At 37.9% G+C, this 19,824-nt stretch overlaps 1 protein-coding gene across 4 annotated transcripts in view; it reads left to right on the top strand.

Annotated features, from left to right (window-relative positions):
• The window catches only part of SGCZ (sarcoglycan zeta), a 762,749-nt gene that overhangs the window by 677,898 nt on the left and 65,027 nt on the right, over positions 1–19,824 (top strand). For all 4 annotated transcript variants that reach the window (XM_058720119.1, XM_058720120.1, XM_058720117.1 and 1 more), the window contains one exon: positions 12,757–12,879. In XM_058720119.1, coding sequence (XP_058576102.1) covers positions 12,757–12,879 — 123 coding nt within the window. The remainder of the gene's footprint in view (positions 1–12,756; positions 12,880–19,824) is intronic.

A 19,824-nucleotide genomic window follows, 5' to 3' on the forward strand; every position in this document is an offset into this window, starting at 1 on the left:
AATAGGTGAGAAAATGCATAATATAATTACTGAAGCTTCATGGATGAACCATATAGATATAAATCCTTAAACTAATGTAGCTTATATTTCAGTGAGGTATTCAGAAAATAAATAAGCAACCAAAAGTGATAAGAAGAAAAGTAAAATAGATTCAAGTGGAAGAAAATGATGATAGAACAGGATTGCTTTATAACAACGTGGTGGGGTAAGGCTTCCAATGTGAAGGGTGTGGTGAGTTTCTGTAGACGAAACAGAGAAGGGAGAGAGGGAATGGTGGCCATTTTAAGGAATGGTAGAGGATGAGCTATTTGAAGGAATAACTCTTTAGAAAACCAAATACAGTCATGAGCAAAACACACCAAGATCTGGCTCAAGATCATGGCAGACAGAGGAGACAAAAAGTATAAAAACCTGTGTGTTTTATAAAAGCAGTGTGTTTAAGAAATGGCAAAAGAACCATTGCAATGAAAGCAGACGCTGGAAGTCCTGAGAGTTGAAAACATGGGGTGCATTCTGAATATCATGTGGAACTCCTGAAGAGAGTTGAGTAGATGAGTCACGTGGTCTGATTTTCATTTTGAAAATGCGACTCTGGCTTAAATGTGGAGGATGTACATTGGGAGGCAGGGCAACAAGAGCAAAAGTAGAGGCATGAGTAAGAACACTTCTCCATTGTTGCAGAGAAGTCAGCCCTTTAACCTTAAGTGGTTTCCTTGAAACTGAGAAGCCATTTTTCTCTTGATGTTTTCAAGGTTTCCAGTGTGTTTGGCTTTCCTCATCTGTACTATGATGTGCCTGTATGTGGATCTTTTGGTATTTTTCCTCTTTGGAGTTCATTAAGCTTCCTGGATACATAGGTTATTATTTTTCAATACGTTTTTAGGAAGTTTTCAGACATTATTTCTTAAGGCATATTTTCTGATCTTTTCTCTTATTCATCTACTTCTAGAATCCCTATTACACACATGTTCATGTGTTTAGTGACGTCCCACATTTCTCTCTGAGGTTCTGTTCGTTGTTCTTCATTCTTTTCCTCCTCTGTTCCTAGATTTTATAACTCTTATTTGCCTTTAAAATTACTAATTTTTTCTTCTGCCAGTTCAAATCTACTCTGGAGTGAATTTTTCATTCAGTTGTTTTACTTCTTAGCTTCAGAATTTTCACTTGCTTCTTTTATAATTTCTGCATCCTTATTGATATTCTCCATCAGATGAAACATTTTATTAGACAATCATTTAATTCTTTAAATACAGTTTCCCTTAGGGACGCTTGGCTGGCTCAGTCACCAGAGCAGGCGACCCTTGATCTCAGAGTAGCAAATTTTAGCCCCACATTGGGTGCAGAGATTACAAAGAAAATTTAAAAATGAATGCAGTTTCCTCTAGTTATTTGAATGTGTGTATACTGGCTACTTTAAGTAGCTATTTGAAGTCTTTGTTAAATCTGACATTTTGTAATTTTTCACAAGCAATTTCTATTGCCTGATATTTCCTATCTATGGGTCAGACTTCCCTATTTTTGGCATGTCATAATTTTTTGTGTTTCTTCATTTGCTATATATCCTTAGAATTATTTACTGACAGTTCAATTGTTTATAAAATATGTTTCAACAGTTTTTCTGAAGATCAAATATGCCAAGTTCCTATCATTGTCATTTCAGAAGTGGAACCTGAGATTAACCTTGAAGTTGAGGGCTAACCTGTTGGAGTGAATTGTGGCCCTATTTACTGAGAAAGGGATTACTGAGGAAAAGATAAATTAGCAAGTATGTGAAAATCAACAGTTCTTATCGCGATAAACATTGTCTTTCAGACATTTATAAACAGTATATAAATGTGGATTTAAAGATAAATATTAATGCACATTTTATAAATTTTGGATTTACATACATTTTATTTAAAGTATATGATCCAGGATGAGAACCTTAGGTGAATGGATGTAAATAGTGAAGGATTTTTCTCAATTCTTTTATTTTTATTTGCCCTGGAGACATTTCATAAAGAATATACGTAAGAGTCATTAGTCTGACCTCTGTGGCATGTAAATATTTTGTAAATATTTAGAGAATAGAAATAAAAAGGGAGAAAGCAGAGATGTGGACTGAAAAAGTATGACCAATGAATTACAAGAAAACCCAGGAGAGTGTGGTTTTTCAAATCTTAATCTTCATGTATCTCTGATAGTGATCTTTTTCTTGAAAATAGTCCTTTACACTTTTTTTTTAAATGAATTTGTTGGTGATTAGTTCGCTCAGTTTTTGTTAGTCTGAAAATATCTTCTGGCCTTTGATCTTGGATGATAATTTTGCTAGCCTTAAAATCCTAGGTTGGCATTTTTATTTTTTTCTTATTTTCCCCATTACACTGAAGATATGTTTTACGTGTTGAATTATATCCATTCCCCCAAAAACAAAATTTCATATAAGAAGTCCTAACCCTAGTTCAAGAATGTGATCTTATTTGAAGATAGGGTCTTATTTGGAGATAAAGGTAATCAAGTTAGAATGAAGTCATTAGGGTGGATCATCCAATATGACTGATATTCTTATAAAAAGGAGAAATTTGGACACAGAGTATACCTATAGAGGGGGAACGAAATGCATGGAAAAGATGGCCATCTACAAGCCAAGGAGAGAGACTAGAACAGACCTTTCCCTCATTAGCCTCAGAAAGAAGCAACTCTACAACACCTTAATCTCTGACTTCTAGCCACTGGAACTCTAAAGCAATAGCTTCTGTTTTTCAAGCCACCCAATGTGTGGTGCTTTGGCAGCCCTGACAAAGTAATAAATATTTTCTTGGTCTCTGTCAGTTTTGTATTTACAGGTGAACATCAGGTTAAATATTATAAATTCCCACTTATTTGGAAACAGACTTGATGATATCGCTTTCATTGGCCAGTAGTACAATAAATGATGTATTACTTCAAAATGAAAGTTAAAAGACAGCGCTCAGTTCGCCATATCCTTTTCTCTTGTTGCCACAGCTTTGAAGGCGCGTGTTAAGATGGAGCCTTTACCATTTGGGTCCCTGAGTGATTTCTGTGACCATAGCATCCTGCTGAATCATGCTGGAAGTGAGCATGAACAAGGAACAGACCTTCGCTGGCCTAAGGCATTCTAATTTGAGGGATTGTTTCATTGGATTATAAACTAGATCATTCTCTCTGATACAAGACCCGATTTGGTCATTTTTCTAGAAACCCGAGACTGAGGCTTCCTTGGAAATCAGAAATAATGTGTTCCGATGCAAGCAATTCTAAGAATTACATGTAATCATAAAAATATGCATCAGTTGGGGCGCCTGGGTGGCTCAGTCGGTTAAGCGTCTGACTTCGGCTCAGGTCACGATCTCGTGGTCCGTGAGTTGGAGCCCCGCGTCCGGCTCTGGGCTGATGGCTCAGAGCCTGGAGCCTGCTTCCGATTCTGTGTCTCCCTCTCTCTCTGCCCCTCCCCCATTCATGCTCTGTGTCTCTCTGTCTCAAAAATAAATAAACGTTAAAAAAAATAAAAAAAAATATGCATCAGCTATAACAAATCAATAATAATGCACAGTTGACTAACCGCCTAAAATGATCATATTATAATAAAAACTGTATTTTATACTAAGGTTTCTTAAACTGCTTATCTGGAAGTTTATTGTTTCGTGCTCAATTAACTGATTTATAACACTAAAAACATGTTCCCACCAAATGAAATCCAGAGACAATCTACCTAATGTTAAGGGGAATATGGAACGTTTTGAATGTAAAAACTAAGTATCAATAAGCACGCCTCAGATATTCATACTAAGAAGTGTTAGTAGGTAATATAAATAAATATGCAAGTACAACTCTGTAGCGAAGGTGGTTACTTTTTCATATCATTTTCAAGAATACAGTTCTCTGTCTGGAATGGGTTCTGTGTAAGACCTCTTACATTAGAAAAGTTAATAAAAGTACTGTTACGGTGACTTTCACTATGATATTTAGGTAATAAGTTGTCAAAGTCGGATTTTTTTAAATTGTTTATTTATTTTTGAGAGAGAGAGAGAGAGAGAGAGAGAGAGAGAATCCCAAGCAGCCTCTGTGCTGTCAGTGCAGAGCCCGATGGCTGGGTTTGATCTCACTAACCATGAGATCATTACCTGAGCTGAAAGCAAGAGTCAGATGCTTAACTGACTGAGCCACCCAGGTGTCCCAAAAGTTGGATGACTTTGGAAATCGAGAAAAAGTAATCTTGAAATCTGGTATGAAATTTGTACTTAATTGGTACCGTGAGACCATATTATTAGTGAATACATCTGCAAAATTATACTATCGCAACCAAACAAGTTATATTGCATGTAATTTAGAGGGAATTTGCATAAAAATATTATCAGAAAACTGTACCAACTCATTTTTCATCCTTGTGTTGAAGTCTAAACATGGATACACATATTAATTATTTGAAATAAAATGCATGTTAGAAAGGAAAAGAAATAAAATTATTAAGCATGCACGTGACACTACCCTGATAATTGTGTCAAAATGTAGCAGAAGACCAGGTCAAGCTGACAAGAAAGAAGTTCTTGTTCTTATGAAACATGTGTTAAAAATTAAAAATCATACACCACAATGGGAATAACTTTAGTTGGGTATTACCAAGAAATGAGTTTTCAAGTCTCAAGTTCTACCACAACTTCCATAAATTATACTGCATCATTTTAGACATTATTATTATTTTTTTTTTTTTAATTTTTTTTTTCCAACGTTTTTTATTTATTTTTTGGGACAGAGAGAGACAGAGCATGAACGGGGAGGGGCAGAGAGAGAGGGAGACACAGAAGCGGAAACAGGCTCCAGGCTCCGAGCCATCAGCCCAGAGCCTGACGCGGGGCTCGAACTCACGGACCGCGAGATCGTGACCTGGCTGAAGTCGGACGCTTAACCGACTGCGCCACCCAGGCGCCCATCTTAGACATTATTAATGTCTGCTGAAAAGTTAGGCAATGAGAGATTACCAGAAGATATTAGGAATTTGTTTTCTCCTTTCTTGTAATATCGACTTAGCAAAAATGTAGTCGTAAGCAGTCTCTTCTCATTACTTAAGTATTCACTGTTTCTGCTCTTCTTTAATAATTCTATCATATTTATTTCACTGCATGTGACATGCATTTTTGTTTCAGTTTTTTCCTTTATATATTAAAAGAAAATGAGTGGTCATGATATATAAAAAAAAAAAATAGGGAATATTTCACTCACCAACTTTGTGCTGTTCATAGTTTTGAAATGCTGTAATTTTATATCTGCATACTATACTGAAAAAAACCAGAATATTTTATGCAGATGTTGTTCCGTTGGTCCTCTTAAACAAAATCGCAAGTCAAAGATGTATGCTTTCACTTGTCTTAGACAACATAGTCAACAAAAATGAGATAAAGAGGCATATTTTACCTGATCCTCTCAGAATTCATAGAGGCCAGGTCCAGGAGAAAATACCATAGTAATTTATGAAATGGCTGGTTAGGTAGTCATACAAGTACAATGATAATGATTAATTAATGAACAATATTATTATGATACTGTTATGAATCACCAAAAAGAGGGAAGAATATAAGCATAAAAGATTTTATTTACACCATTAAGTGTTGAAATTGTCTAAGTAGAAATTTAGTTTGCTCAATGCAAAGGCTATGAAACAATTTGCCCCAGGATATTATGGTGTCCATTTCCACAGCATCATTTTAGGAAGTCCTAGAGCATATTTTTTCCCCTTTTAATTAAGTGCTAATGATTTGTATATTGTGCATGTGTGGTGGGGCAGTGTTTCATAAAGGTGGAAGGTTTCTAACTTCTAATTTTTTTTTTATTTTTTTTAACGTTTATTTATTTTTGACACAGAGAGAGACAGAGCATGAACAGGGGAGGGGCAGAGAGAGAGGGAGTCACAGAATCTGAAACAGGCTCCAGGCTCTGAGCTGTCAGCACAGAGCCTGATGCGGGGCTCGAACTCATGGACTTTGAGATCATGACCTGAGCCGAAGTCGGACGCTTAACCGACCAAGCCACCCAGGCGCCCCTCTAACTTCTAATTGATAAAGATAAGCATGACAGAGAGGGAGAGAGAGAGGGAGAAGGATACATGGAAACCTAAAGAAGTAAACAGAGAAAGAGTTAAGAACAATGAACGGTGAAAATTCAGAATTTAAGAACTCAACCTGGGTGGGGCGGATGAGTTATTTATTGATTCATATAATAGGCAAGCCCAGGGCTAGACTAGTTTGTCTCACGGGATCCAGCCTTTAAGCAATAGTTTCAGGCATGTCTATCTGTGCTTCTCATTCTCCTTCTTACCTTCTTCCTGCCAACCCACCCACTCCTCCGCCCCCCCCCCCCCGCCCCTCCCCGCCCCGCCCCCACCATTTTCACTGATTGGCTGAATTCTCAGGCAGATTTTTTCCACATAGGGGTATAGCTAGCCTCAAAAGATTAGTTTATATCATGCTCTGGGTCTGTGATCTGGAAAGAAGATTGTGCCTCTTTTTCAAATCATAAAACAAAATCAGGAGAGTGTTTGGGTCATGTGCTTGTGTATGAATTAATTGTTTTGGTTGAAGAGAACTGAACAACTTCTAGACGGAGAGTCAGCACCCCCCTCCTGCCCCCATAGATTGATCGTGGGGAGCATATTGTCAGTAAAGGACATTGAGGAGCAGTGGCATAAAAAAGATAATCCCTCCAACAGTAATCCAGGAATTATTCATCGAAACCTTTGTGGCATACATTTTAGGAACTCAGATTGGCAAAAACTACAAAGTCTGATAACACTGAATGTTGGCAGTGATGTGGAGCTACAGGAACTCTCCTATTCTATTGGTGGGAATGTAAATTGATACATCAGTCTGAAAAGTAACTTTTTATTATCTAGAAAATTTGGAGTACATTCACTATGATCCAGCCATTTCACACCAACGCAAAAGCTCTGTAATTGCTTGAGTATAGGAGACTTGTAGGAAAATTTTTATAGCTTCCTTGTTACTGATTCAGATATTCTAGAAACCTATAAGATCACCAGTGGAAAGTAGATCCCTAACTGGGATATCCATATAATAGACTATAGTGGTGAAGGTGAATAAACCAGAACCACATGTATCAAAAGAGATGAATCTCACAAGCCTAATGTGTGAAAAAGCCTAGTCACTGAAAAATAGAAGTAATATAAAGCTGTGTGTTTGTGTATGCATTTATGTATGTGTGTGTGTGTGTGTGTGTGTGTGTGTGTGTGTGTATTGCAAAACTGAGAGAAATGTTTTAAGGATACATACGTTAAGTAGTAAAGTTACAAAATGGAAGTGGTGAGAACTCATTTCCAAATAATGCGGACATGCAGAGTTCCCCTAGGGTGAAGGTACATGTGATTAAGAAAAGATGAGCCAAAGCATAAGAGACTGTTAAAAACTGAGAACAAACTGAGGGTTGATGGGGGGTGGGAGGGAGGGGAGGGCGGGTGATGGGTATTGAGGAGGGCACCTTTTGGGATGAGCACTGGGTGTTGTATGGAAACCAATTTGACAATAAATTTCATATTTGAAAATAAATAAATAAATAAATAAATAAATAAATAAATAAAGGAAGATGGAGAATAATAGTATGAGGTCATGGCTATGGTATAGATGGGTGAAGGAGTGATAAACAAGGCATAAAGATACAGAATGTGGAAAGGAGTGGAATTCACTTCAGTTTAAAAACAAACATTTTTTAAAAGTTTTTATTCAAATCCCAGATAGTTAACATACAATGTAATATTAATTTCAGGTGTACGGTATAGTGATTCGACAATTCCATACATCACGTGGTGCTCACCATGACAGTGCACTCCTCAATCACCCATTTCACCCATCCCCACCCCCAACGTCCCCTCTGGTAACCAAGAGCCTGTTTCTTGGTTTGTGGCCCCCAACCATCCCTCTCTCTCTTCCCCTTTGCTCCTTTGTTTTGTAAAAAACAAACTTTTATTGAGGAATTACTGTATACAAGGCACCGGTCTAGATACAGGATGGTAGGAAGCCCCAGGTAGGGATACAAGGGTGAATGCAACCTCAGGGTTCATATAATGACCTTATTTGCTAGAGAAACAATGGTTATTCCAATTCGGAAACAGAAATCAGTTCCTATGGTTGGGGGCTAGGTTGTAGGGGCGCGAGGAGAGGGGTGGTGTGCTAATCTCAGACAGGATCCAATGTAGATTGCAATTGCCAAAGGCCCTGGAGCCCTTGTTCCAAGATCAGCCTCCCACCCTGGCCCCTATGATCTTTCCCTCATTCTGCTTCTTCTCCTTCTCCCCCAAGTACACTCATAGTACACTTTCTGCAGGCGAGTTTCTAATGACATACATTGTATAGAGTAAAATATAGTGCTCATTTATATTTATACTTCATGAAAGCAGCTTCTTTTGTTTTGTGTCAGCCTTTTTTTTTTTTTTTTTTGGCCCATGATAATTCCAAAACAGGAATTTGAGAACTCTGGATTTCGTTGACTGTATTGACTCTTGCTTTTGTTTTTCTTGTGGGAATTTCTAATCTTTTAATTATACTCTTCTTCAAGACCTTGAAAATATTGGCAACACATAAAATCAGAGTTATATAGGAAGAAAGATCCATCATGATATGCTTGAGGAAAACACACCAGAGATAATTAGGTATATCCATTTTTATCTTTGCCTTGTTTTCTTTAAATTAGGACTAACTAGTACCAAGAGGCCCTATGGAAATATATTGTTTGAGCTCCTGTAGAGGTTTTTATTGAAGAAAATTTTCTAATTCGTGTGTTTGACTGATTTAATGTAGAAAACGCAAAAACAGTAGATAAATTACTGGAGCCTCTCTATTTGTCAGCAAATATGCCTTTGGCTGCTGACTATGTCTTAAGAAATGTGAATGTTCCAGAAAGGCAGTGGAGCCATCTCTGAGGAGAGCAAGAAATTAGCTTTGCTGTTACTTTTCTTTATTTGCTTTTAAAGAATATATACAGAACGTTAAGTGAACTAGAGAAAATATTTGGAAATATATTTAATACTTCAGTCCTTTTGTGGAATCTATTATTTTGCTTACATGGTTTCTCCCTTTTTCCTGCTAATTCTCTTTACTTATTTTTTTTAATTTTTTTTTTTAGCATTTATTTATTTTTGAGACAGAGAGAGACAGAGCATGAATGGGGGAGGGGCAGAGAGAGAGGGAGACACAGAATCGGAAGCAGGCTCCAGGCTCCAGGCTCCAGGCTCCAGGCTCTGAGCCATCAGCCCAGAGCCCGACGCGGGGCTCGAACTCATGGACCGCGAGATCGTGACCTGAGCTGAAGTTGGACGCTCAACCGACTGAGCCACCCAGGCACCCCTTCTCTTTACTTATTTTATCCCTGACTGTTCTTTGTTTGATTTTGCAGTTGCTAACAGAAACTTCCTCAGCTGTTCTTAAGGAAACATTTAGTCTTGAGACTTTAGTTAGCAAGTTAGTGTTTAAGGTGACTAGTAAAATATAGAACTGTCTGGATATCCCATGCCACATGACCTATTTGCTAAGGAATCAGAGCTCCTTATCCAGAGTCATTCAGGCATATTGCTTTCCTGCAACTCAGGAAGCATTGATGGTTGGGAAGAAAATGGAACTGAGCATTTACCTAGCTCCTCTGAATAACTGGATCCAAGTTGACCTAGCCTTACAAATATGTGAAGCCAGGAATGTGGAAAACAGAGTAAGACAACGCAAAACATGTTATGATATAATACATTCAGCTTCATCTCGCCTAATACATTAACTTGAAACATAAATATTCACAGTGATGCACTATGTGTCTAATTGCATGCATTACTGTCTGCTATTTGTAGAAAAGGAAAGCAATGTACAACAGCACAATATATTCAAAATTGTTTTCTGATTTAAAATATTTACTGTCAAGTATTGCTAATTGCTTGCAAATATGCCTTCTGAAATGTTAGTAATATGTTGAATAAAGTGTAGTCTGCAGTATTAATTTATATGTCTATTTTTAGTTGAATGATTTTGCATGCATTTATTTATGGCCTAGATGCATTTTTTAATTCCAGGTGTGCATATATTTTCTTACTAGCTTATTGCTTTTGCTTATTTAAATTTATTGAATTAAGATTTCAACTCACTTTGCCATATCCAGATTCTCCACGTGTATTTCTACTAGTTTATGTGACACACAATATAGCATGCTTATGTTAATAAAGTATCTTACATATAATGACATCAAATGTTATGCCAAGAAAAGTCTTATCAACTTGTGTCTATATGGGGCATGTGTATGTATGTGTGTGTAAAATATATATTATATACATATAGTGATATAAATCACTTCAATGTCATTAAAATCACTGATATATTTTGTGGATCAATTCACCCAATAACTAAGCATATTTGAAGAAAGCAATGTAATATACATGTTAAGGTTTTATGTGCATAATATCTAGAATATCTTTCAGGCAGTTCGGATTTAGTGTATGTCTGAGTGCCTTGAAGACAGATTGAGACACAGAGGCCTCAAAACTTAGAAGTCACATTTATCAACACATCCAGCCCCAAGCACGCTTTTTTGAACATCACCCAGTTGGGTTACTATGGTTTAAAGATTAAAAGCATAATACAGGAAGGTTAGACCATGATTAGGAGAAGACACAGTCCACTGAATACAGGCTGCTAAATAATGTTTGCCAGATCAAAGGCAAAGACTGTTACCAAGGACAATAGGTCTCCCGTGGTTCCAATATTGCCATTAAATTTCATTTAAAGAAGTGCTTTGCTTAAAAAATATATATATAACAGACATTGAAATACAATTCATGCTGTTTGGGTCTTGACATACTGCAAGGTTAACATCAGTTTTATCTTACTTAGCATCGTCATAAACAGTTGAAGCTTTTTAAAATTTCTATGTGGACCTGAAAACATGTAGGTAGTTTCTTATATTAAAAGAAAAATATACATCTTGTTTTCAGAGAAATTATCCCACAAGTCATCAGGGTTTGTAATTAATGTTTTCCTCTTATTAAGTGCCCCTCAGAAGCCATAGTGGTAGGAAGGTATAAGATACTAAAGCCCATGGGGTAGGCCTGGCAACAAGGCCGAGGTGGGGCTGAGGGCCAAGGAAAGGGAAAGAAAGTTTACGTCTGGTATGCATTCACCTATCCAACTTCCTACCCTAAGCACCTCTAGAAATCAGACCCAAGTTTAAATTTGGAGGATATTTTGGAATACAAAGATGATCTCATGTTTTGAATTCCAGGGGGTTGCATATCAAACAAATTATGGTAGAACATTGTCTTAGTCTGTTTGGGCTGCTATAACAAAATCCCATAGAGTGGGTGGTTTAAACAACAGACAGTTGCTTCTCACAGTATTCCAGGCTAGGAATTCCAACAGCAAGCCACCAGCATAGCCAGCATCTGGTGAGAGGCTGCTTCCTGGTCTGCAGATACCAGCTTCTCACCGTGTCCACACTCAGCAGACTACAGAGAGAGAAAAGGCAAACTTTGTATGGTCACTAATCTTATTCCTGAGGGCTCCACCGTCATGACCTAATTACCTCTCATAGATGGCCTTTGAGGTATAAGTTGGCCTAATACCATCTCATTGTGGGCTTGGATGTCAACAGAAGAATTTCGGGCAGACACAAACAAGCAGTCCGTAGTATATGGAAAGCAAATGAAAAGAGGTGTGAGCAAACGTGATGTGCCTAGGTCCGTGATTGGGCTGGGTTGTATCTGACAAGAGTTTCTGATGTAGATAGCAGAGGAGAGACACTCCGGATCTTACAGGAGGGGAAGGCATATCATATGCCAAATGTGTTATGCCAAAAGAAATAAATAGATAGTATGGAAATAGCGATTCCTCACCCTCTGACCAGTTTGATCCTCTTGTTGAAGCCCTTCAAACTTACAAATTGATCATGTATTCCAAATATGGAAGCTGCCTTCGTGGTTTGTAGATGGATTAATATGCAAAATTGCCCAGTATCAGAAACAGATTTCCAATACTATGATGTAACTATATTTAATACTATATTTTAATAAATCAAGAAAACTTTTGATGAGAAAATACATTGGGGAGCACTAAAAACATATATATGTGTGTGTATATATATGCATATATGTATTTATATTTGCAAGATTAACTATAAAATGCATTCACATTCAGTGACAGTAAAGGGTGAACAAAGTTCAGTATTAAAATATGTGAAATGTAGAGTAGCTAACGGTTCACAACTGAGTAATGCTTTATAAGTACCTTGCCATGTAGCAAGCACAGGCACTATTGTCTGCTTGCAGAGAGAATAGGGGAGTAATTCAGTCCATAAGTATTTATTGAGCAACCGGCATGTGCCAGGTATAATGCCGCGTGTTCAGGCTACAACCAAGAACAAAGTAGACGTCATCTCTCCTTGTGCGTATGTAAAGGTTTTTGGTTTGTTTGGGTTTGTTGTTGTTGTTGTTTTGTTTTTTAGTTAGCTAAGGCTACAAACCTTGTTGGGACTATGCAAGCATTTAGAGGTCAGATGTATGCCCAGCCGTCCTAGCCCAGCAAACCCGACCAAATTAGAGAGCCTACTGGAAGGGAAAACAATTTCAAAATATTAATTCAGGTATAAAATGTACTGCAGAGACAAAAAAAAAAAAAAAACAACCTAATATATCTATTTCTCCTCTTTTTTCTAAAAAAAATACATGTTAATGGTTTCCTACATGCCAGTTTCATTTTTAAACCTTTCCTCTGACCATAGGAGCTGACGCTGTGGAAGCTCAGTGTAAGAGATTTGAAGTGAGAGCGAGTGAAGACGGCAGGGTGCTGTTCTCTGCAGATGAAGACGAGATTACCATTGGGGCTGAAAAGCTGAAAGTTACAGGTACTGTAGCTTGAGGTCTTGGAACACTGTTTACTTCTTGAAAGAACATGCAACCGAACAAGAGCTACGTCATAAGATGTACGATTCCCATGCCTCACATTGAGTTCACATCATAACATGATCTCCCACCGTTTGATTTTCCAGTAGTCTTCAACTAGAAGGCACTGGTTGTGGTGCCAGAAGACAAGTAAACATTGGCCTCGGTGACATAGAAGTACAGCTGCACGTCCTAGGCGTCCTAGGTGGATGGAATAGGAGAGGCAGAGCAAAGTGGGTCAGGATAGTGGAAGACAGCCTAGAATTCAGACACTGAGAAAAGCTAACTAAAGGTGATAGACTTATAAGATTCAGAGGTATTATTTAAAAGTGAAAGACATGCAAAGAAGACCTAAAATGCAAATATCAATGGAAGACTGAAGTAGGGGAAAGGTTATGAGTAAACTAAATTCTTTTCTTTAGATCTTGTAATTACTCTCAAAAGCATCAAGAAATAATGTTATCCACATATTATTTAGAAGTTATTAAAGTCATTATTCTAATGTTAGGGCTATTAAAGTCAATCACCAACCGAAATTAAAAAGCAAACAAAACCAGAACTCAAAATTAAAAGCAAAGCTGGGAGTGAGGAAGGATTTTATGAAGACTGTTTTAAGCATAATCTTTTTGAATCACTTGATTTGCCATCATAATTTGTATTGTTTTGATAACATATTTAAGAAATACCCAAAGAGGCCTACGTTTACAAAAATGAGATAAGTTGGCCTAGTCTTTCCCAAATTTGGGTTTGGGAATAGCTCGTGGGATATCTGTCCTATTTAGGTCCTACTGAGCCCTGTGGGCCATGTGAGAACACTTAGCATGGGAATTGGTCTCTGCTCTCAGGATGTTTGGGTTGAATCCTGCCTCTACCGTTCAATATTGAAATAAACTCTATGCCTCCCATTTTCCCTCATCTAAGTGACTGAAATGATAACGATAACTTTAGTGGTCAAATTACACCGGTGTATGTGTGCACACTTATGTGTACTTACAGGTGTTTAGAATATTTTCAGCACATAATGAAGATATTGTATAGGTTAGCGTGTTCTATTTATCAATAAAGACAATATTAATATTGTTAATGTTGCAGGCATGAGGGCTTGTGTGTATTGCAAGAAAGGTATACTATTAAACGGCACCGAAATTCAACAAAGAGATAGTTTAATGGGGATCTTCACTGGGCCTCCATGGCCTGGGTCACATCCTGCCACCACCCACCCGTTCCGTCTCCCAAAGCATCCTTTCTCTCGTGGGATGTTCCACTTAGCTGGAACCTGTGCCATCGGGTTGGTGTTTGCAGTATTCCCCAAATTGCCCAAATGCCTCCTCTCCTTTTCTTTCTTCAGACTGCTTGGAGAGGTCAGGAAAAGAAGCCCCCACCGCGGGAAAAAATTGACCTTCCTAAGCCCTGAGTGTGTGTATGTGGGGGGGGGGTGCGTGGAGGGGGAGCAGGGAACAAAACACGAAGCGCGAGCGTTTTGATTGGCACAGAGCACAGACAAATAGGACAGGACATTGACTTTAGGGCCCTCAGTGCTAACATTTGAGTTGCTGGTTGGTGGGAAAGTGGGAAGACGGGGTAGAAACACACTCAGGGGGATCAAGCAGATGTGATTTCAGTATGTAACACTCTTTGAACTTTGCTGGTGCCTACTGGTTATCAGCTTTAATCTTGGGATAGCTTTTAGGCCATGTCACACTCACCTAAAAATTATCTTATCCATATTCAGATATTCCCATGGAGTACTTTGCGTTTGTAAGTGACAGGAAGTTCTGGAGCTTTTGACAGCTTTTATGAACTCATGGAATTTTAACTTTCTCTGATCTTTGTGCTAACTTGACTTGTCTCATAACAGTTGCTATGAAATGCTGTCTTCACAAAATTTGACTCATTAACTAGTTTTTAAATTTTTCTTTGAGGTACATGGGTACTCACCTTTATTTTCCTCTTTTTCTTGGTAGGCTGCTGTCATCCTTGGATTAAGTGGAATTATTAAGTTAGTAAATTAGAAAGTCAGTGGAGAAAGTGCTCCCTGAAAAATCGAAGTTTTTCTGCTTGTCAATTAACTGCTTTCAGATAGTCAGCTCTGCTGATTTAATCTCTCTCTTTCTGTCTCTCTCTTTCTCTTTCTCCCCCACCCCGCACACCATATATATGTGAATGTATGCATGTGATGGAATATATGGCATGTAGATATATGTGGATGTATAGATGGATAAATACATATGTCCCATTCTGGCTTTCTTTTTCCATTTCCTTCTGTCTCAAACATATATACATCACTTTGAGTTTATTCTTTGAACTATTTGTGATTGATTTTTATTTTTCAGTTATTTCAGAAAATGAATCAGTGTTATAGTGGAGGTCTGTATCATGTATTCCAGAAGATCCTAAATAATAAAATAATATAATTTTGAGGTCATGACTGCAGAATCCAGGCAGAAATTTCTGTAAGGGTTTGAAGCATAACACTTAAGATGAGGGAATGAGAGTGGGGCACCTGGGTGGCTCACTCGGTTGGTGTCCGACTTCAGCTCAGGTCACGATCTCACGGTCCGCGAGTTCGAGCCCCGCGTCGGGCTCTGGGCTGATGGCTCAGAGCCTGGAGCCTGCTTCCGATTCTGTGTCTCCCTCTCTCTCTGCCCCTCCCCCATTCATGCTCTGTGTCTCTCTGTCTCAAAAATAAATAAACGTTAAAAAAAAAATAAAAAAAAAAGATGAGGGAATGAGAGCACCTGTAACAAGTAACCCCAATTTCTAACCTGATGTCGATATAGAAGAGGCTCCCCCTTATTAACAAAGAAATGCTAAGTTGAGGAGTATTTTCATTTGATTGGAATCCACCTCCCACCCTGCCTCCCCAGGAAGCAGTCACATTTCTGTTTCCTCCCAGAAGAGCCCACACACCCACAGACACAAACATATACACATTCACACACCCTCTCAAATTCCTGCTAAGTCCTTTCTCCCTTACGAGAATATTGAATATTCACTTTACAGTGGCTTTATTCGTTGCTGCGATACTTCTAAAATAAAAGAAAACAGAGATATCGAAGGCAAATATAACTTAGAATTTCATATACTTAGAGGGGAAAACTGTGCATAGTGCAGCATACAATTTAAAGGCACAGGGATTGATTAGAAACTCATATATCCTTTAAAGCAGTGCTTGAATCATTTGACAAATAACACTACAAAGGGACACTGACTCCAGGGTGCTTCATATAAATTAGGTAGTTGTGCTGACAAGACTTCAAAGTTCCATGTGACAAGAGATCTGTGTGAGGTTGATTCCAGAATTTTAAATTTGTGGCACAAAATTTTCTACTTAAGCAATATCCGTTGGAATTACAATCGATTCTTTCTGGCTTCATACTTTATGAGCAGTGGCATTTCATACATGGACTTCTCTTTCAGGATGACAGAAATGGATGAATTTATTTAGACAACGTGTCTATACACCTGAGGCAAAATCACTTATGAGTGAAATTATTCACAGATCTAGTGTAACTCAGGATATTTACAGTTACTCTACTTAGAAAGTAGAAGGAATTTACCTCAGGCATTCAAAGACTCGTAGGGTGCAGGGGGATAGGAGTAAAATTGCCAGTGGTAACCTGAAGAAGGAACCTGCCTCATTACCCCATCACCCTGATAAACAACCATGTGCTTAAAATTTGGAATTGTTTATTCTTGATACCAAATGACTTGCCCGGAATAGCTTGTTTAAATCTTAATAGGAAGATGCTTCTATGACCTTAATATGCCCTCTCTACATCACTAAATATATTGGAGTGTTACACTTTAGACCACATGTGCATACTTGAAAACTTCATTTTCATTTAGCGTTCCCTAACATTGCTCAAACATCTTACTTACTGCAATTATCTTTTGAGACCAGGTAAACAAATAAAAAATATAAACCTTTACACTTAGAAGACTCTTAAATTTAGGGCTTTCAGGTGGAATCAATCACCTGCAATTTGCACGTTCATTGGTATTCCAAGTAGTATATTAACTTAGAAAACAAAGTGCAAGTGTATGTCCTTTGACTTTTGAAAGTGAAAACTTTAGCTGCATGGAATACCTTCACGTAAAATTAAATGCTGTTAGTTGGATTTAGACCTCTCCGTTTGGTTTATGAGAGAAAAGTGGACAATAGCTAAATGTGTAAGGAGAAAGGATATCTCATTTTTTTCAGGCAGTAGAAATGAAAACTGGCAATCTGAAAGAATAGTGGATCCCATCCCAGAATCCACCCTGTGCCCTGATGTTTGCTTGAAAAGCCAAGAATATATCATTCCTTCGTCCCTGTTCTAACTGAATGGTTGGACAGATAGACAAGCTCGAATGCTTGTTTGATGACAGAAGAAAGGGTTTTCTGAAGAGCAGTCTTTTAGATTCAACACCATGTTTCGGGATGGTAATCAATATTTTCTGGTTTGTTTTTATTAGTTAGTCTTCTACATCCTTGTTCTTGTCTGTGAAATTGGCACGCTGTAAGGAGGTCAACCTTGGGATCAAGCTTTCTATTAGGGAGGACCGTTGTTCCCCAAGTTGTCCAAATGCCAAGAGTGTGGTAAACACACAGCCAGCAGGATGGAGCTGCGTGGTTCGAATAGCACCAGAAGAAATGTGATTAGACCGGGTGCTGAGAAACGTAATGTTCAATTTTCTCAGGTGTGGCATTTCAAGCCTGTGGACTTGGGTAAATCACTCAACTCCATTTTCAAATCGCCTTTTTTTTTTTAATTTTTTTTAACGTTTTATTTATTTTTGAGACAGAGAGAGACAGAGCATGAACGGGGGAGGGGCAGAGAGAGAGGGAGACACAGAATCGGAAGCAGGCTCCAGGCTCCGAGCCATCAGCCCAGAGCCTGACGCGGGGCTCAAACTCACGGACCGCGAGATCGTGACCTGAGCTGAAGTCGGACGCCCAACCGACTGAGCCACCCAGGCGCCCCTCAAATCGCCTTTTAAAGACACCGAGGATACAGATTTTAGAGACGCTAAAGATGAGCACCATTCTCTTTCCGCCCCCCCCCTCCCAAATCTGCAGGTGACAAAGGATTACGGGTTTCAAGGTATATAAATAATGAACCATGCCATCCTCCAGCAATAAGCCCTGAGCACCTTACCGACAGTCCTTTCCATGACTTATTTTATTTTTCCAAGCCATCATTTAAATGTCTCCTACTTTAATTAAAGCAAAACTTATTGAAAATATAATTGTGTAATAGAAATCTTAAGAAAGTTATAAAAGAGGACAACTCCTTTACAAATAAGGTCAGAGGGTGGGGGGCTTGAATCAACATCTTTGTGTATTGGTTGTACATTTTCCCACTGATATTTAAATTTCTTCCCATAGCTATGCGTCTTAAATCCACAAAATATCCCAAAGATATAATTTATCCTGCCACTGTGTAAATGACTAGTCTGGTTTCTTATATATTGTGATGACATTCTAAAAATACATTACTTATAGAATATGGTCTACTAGAATTGCCTGCAGTTTCATTGTTTCTTTGCTGGCTGTCAATCAGGAGCTGGTATTTGCTTCTGAAGGTGACCCATATTCCTCCTCACGCTTTCCAAGCATCTTGCCTCTAAGAACACTGGGTGAGTCCCTCTCATGATTCAAATCCCTCTAACTTTCCCTCCCCTTGAATCTCTCTTATTTCTTCTGCCTACAGCTGGAAAAAGATTATCTGCTTTGCATAGCTCGTATGCATTGCCTTATTACATTATCCAGATACCTAGATAATCCAGGATAATCTCCCTATTTTAAGGTCATTGATTAGTAACCCTAATTACATCTGTAGAATCCCTTTGTCATGTAATGTATTCACAGTCTTCAGGGTTTAGGATGTGAATATCCTGGGTAGGGGGAGGCCATATTCTGCCTGCCATACTATGCAAATTATTGAAACTCTCTAAGCCTTTTTTTTTCTTTTTATGCTAAATTTTTATTTCACTGTTATGCAGCTGCATAAGTATAAATATTTGTTCAATATACACTAATTATGACATCCATAGGGAATTTCTTAGGGAAAATAAGACTGCAGATACTTTCTTGCCTTATTGCACATGTTCTAACAAACTTTTCAGCTGTTGTAAATTTATGGCTGGGAGTACTACCAAGGAGCACCTTTTACAATCCCAGGAGACTGACCAAATAGAACACAGGAGAATTTCTACTAGCTCACTGGATAGGTTTACAACAACAAATGCATGACATGAATGTAACCTGAAGTACTCTCTACTCACCCAAAATGCAAAAACATATTTGGCAAAAATGGTAATAATACTATACAAAACATACATGAACATATTGTTTGGAAACAAGCACAGAGTTGTGCTTTGAAAGAAACTAGACAGTTAAAAAGCAAAGGTTGTAAATCATGACTTGTTTAGATGTCTGAATGCAGAAAGATTGGGTTATGACAACCTCCACACACAGATATGAATTATAAATGTTAAAATCACTTTTGAATCTCTAGGCCTTTTTTTTTTCATCTTCAAAGGAGCATTATGAGAAACACCCAACCCATAGGATTTGGGTGAAGGTAAAAGACACATATGAAAATCTCTTAAGACCAATCCTGATACAAATTTGGTATTTAATAAATATCACCATGTAAAAATTTTTAAATATCATTACTGTTTTCCTCATTTGCTTACTTTTTAAAAATAAATACTTACAAAAACTAAAAGACATCAGATAATGGGTGAAGGAAAAGGAGTGGTGAAAATACATGAAGTGAAAACTTGTATATTCAATATTAGAAATGGGAAATTGTATACTGGATTTGTATACATATTTGAAGACTTCTAGACAAAATGCAAAAAGAAGGGTAGAAGATAGATAAGTTATATTAGTTATATTCTCAAAATGTTCATTTCTC

Source organism: Neofelis nebulosa, chromosome 3, assembly GCF_028018385.1.
Source record: "Neofelis nebulosa isolate mNeoNeb1 chromosome 3, mNeoNeb1.pri, whole genome shotgun sequence".
NCBI lineage: Eukaryota > Metazoa > Chordata > Mammalia > Carnivora > Felidae > Neofelis > Neofelis nebulosa.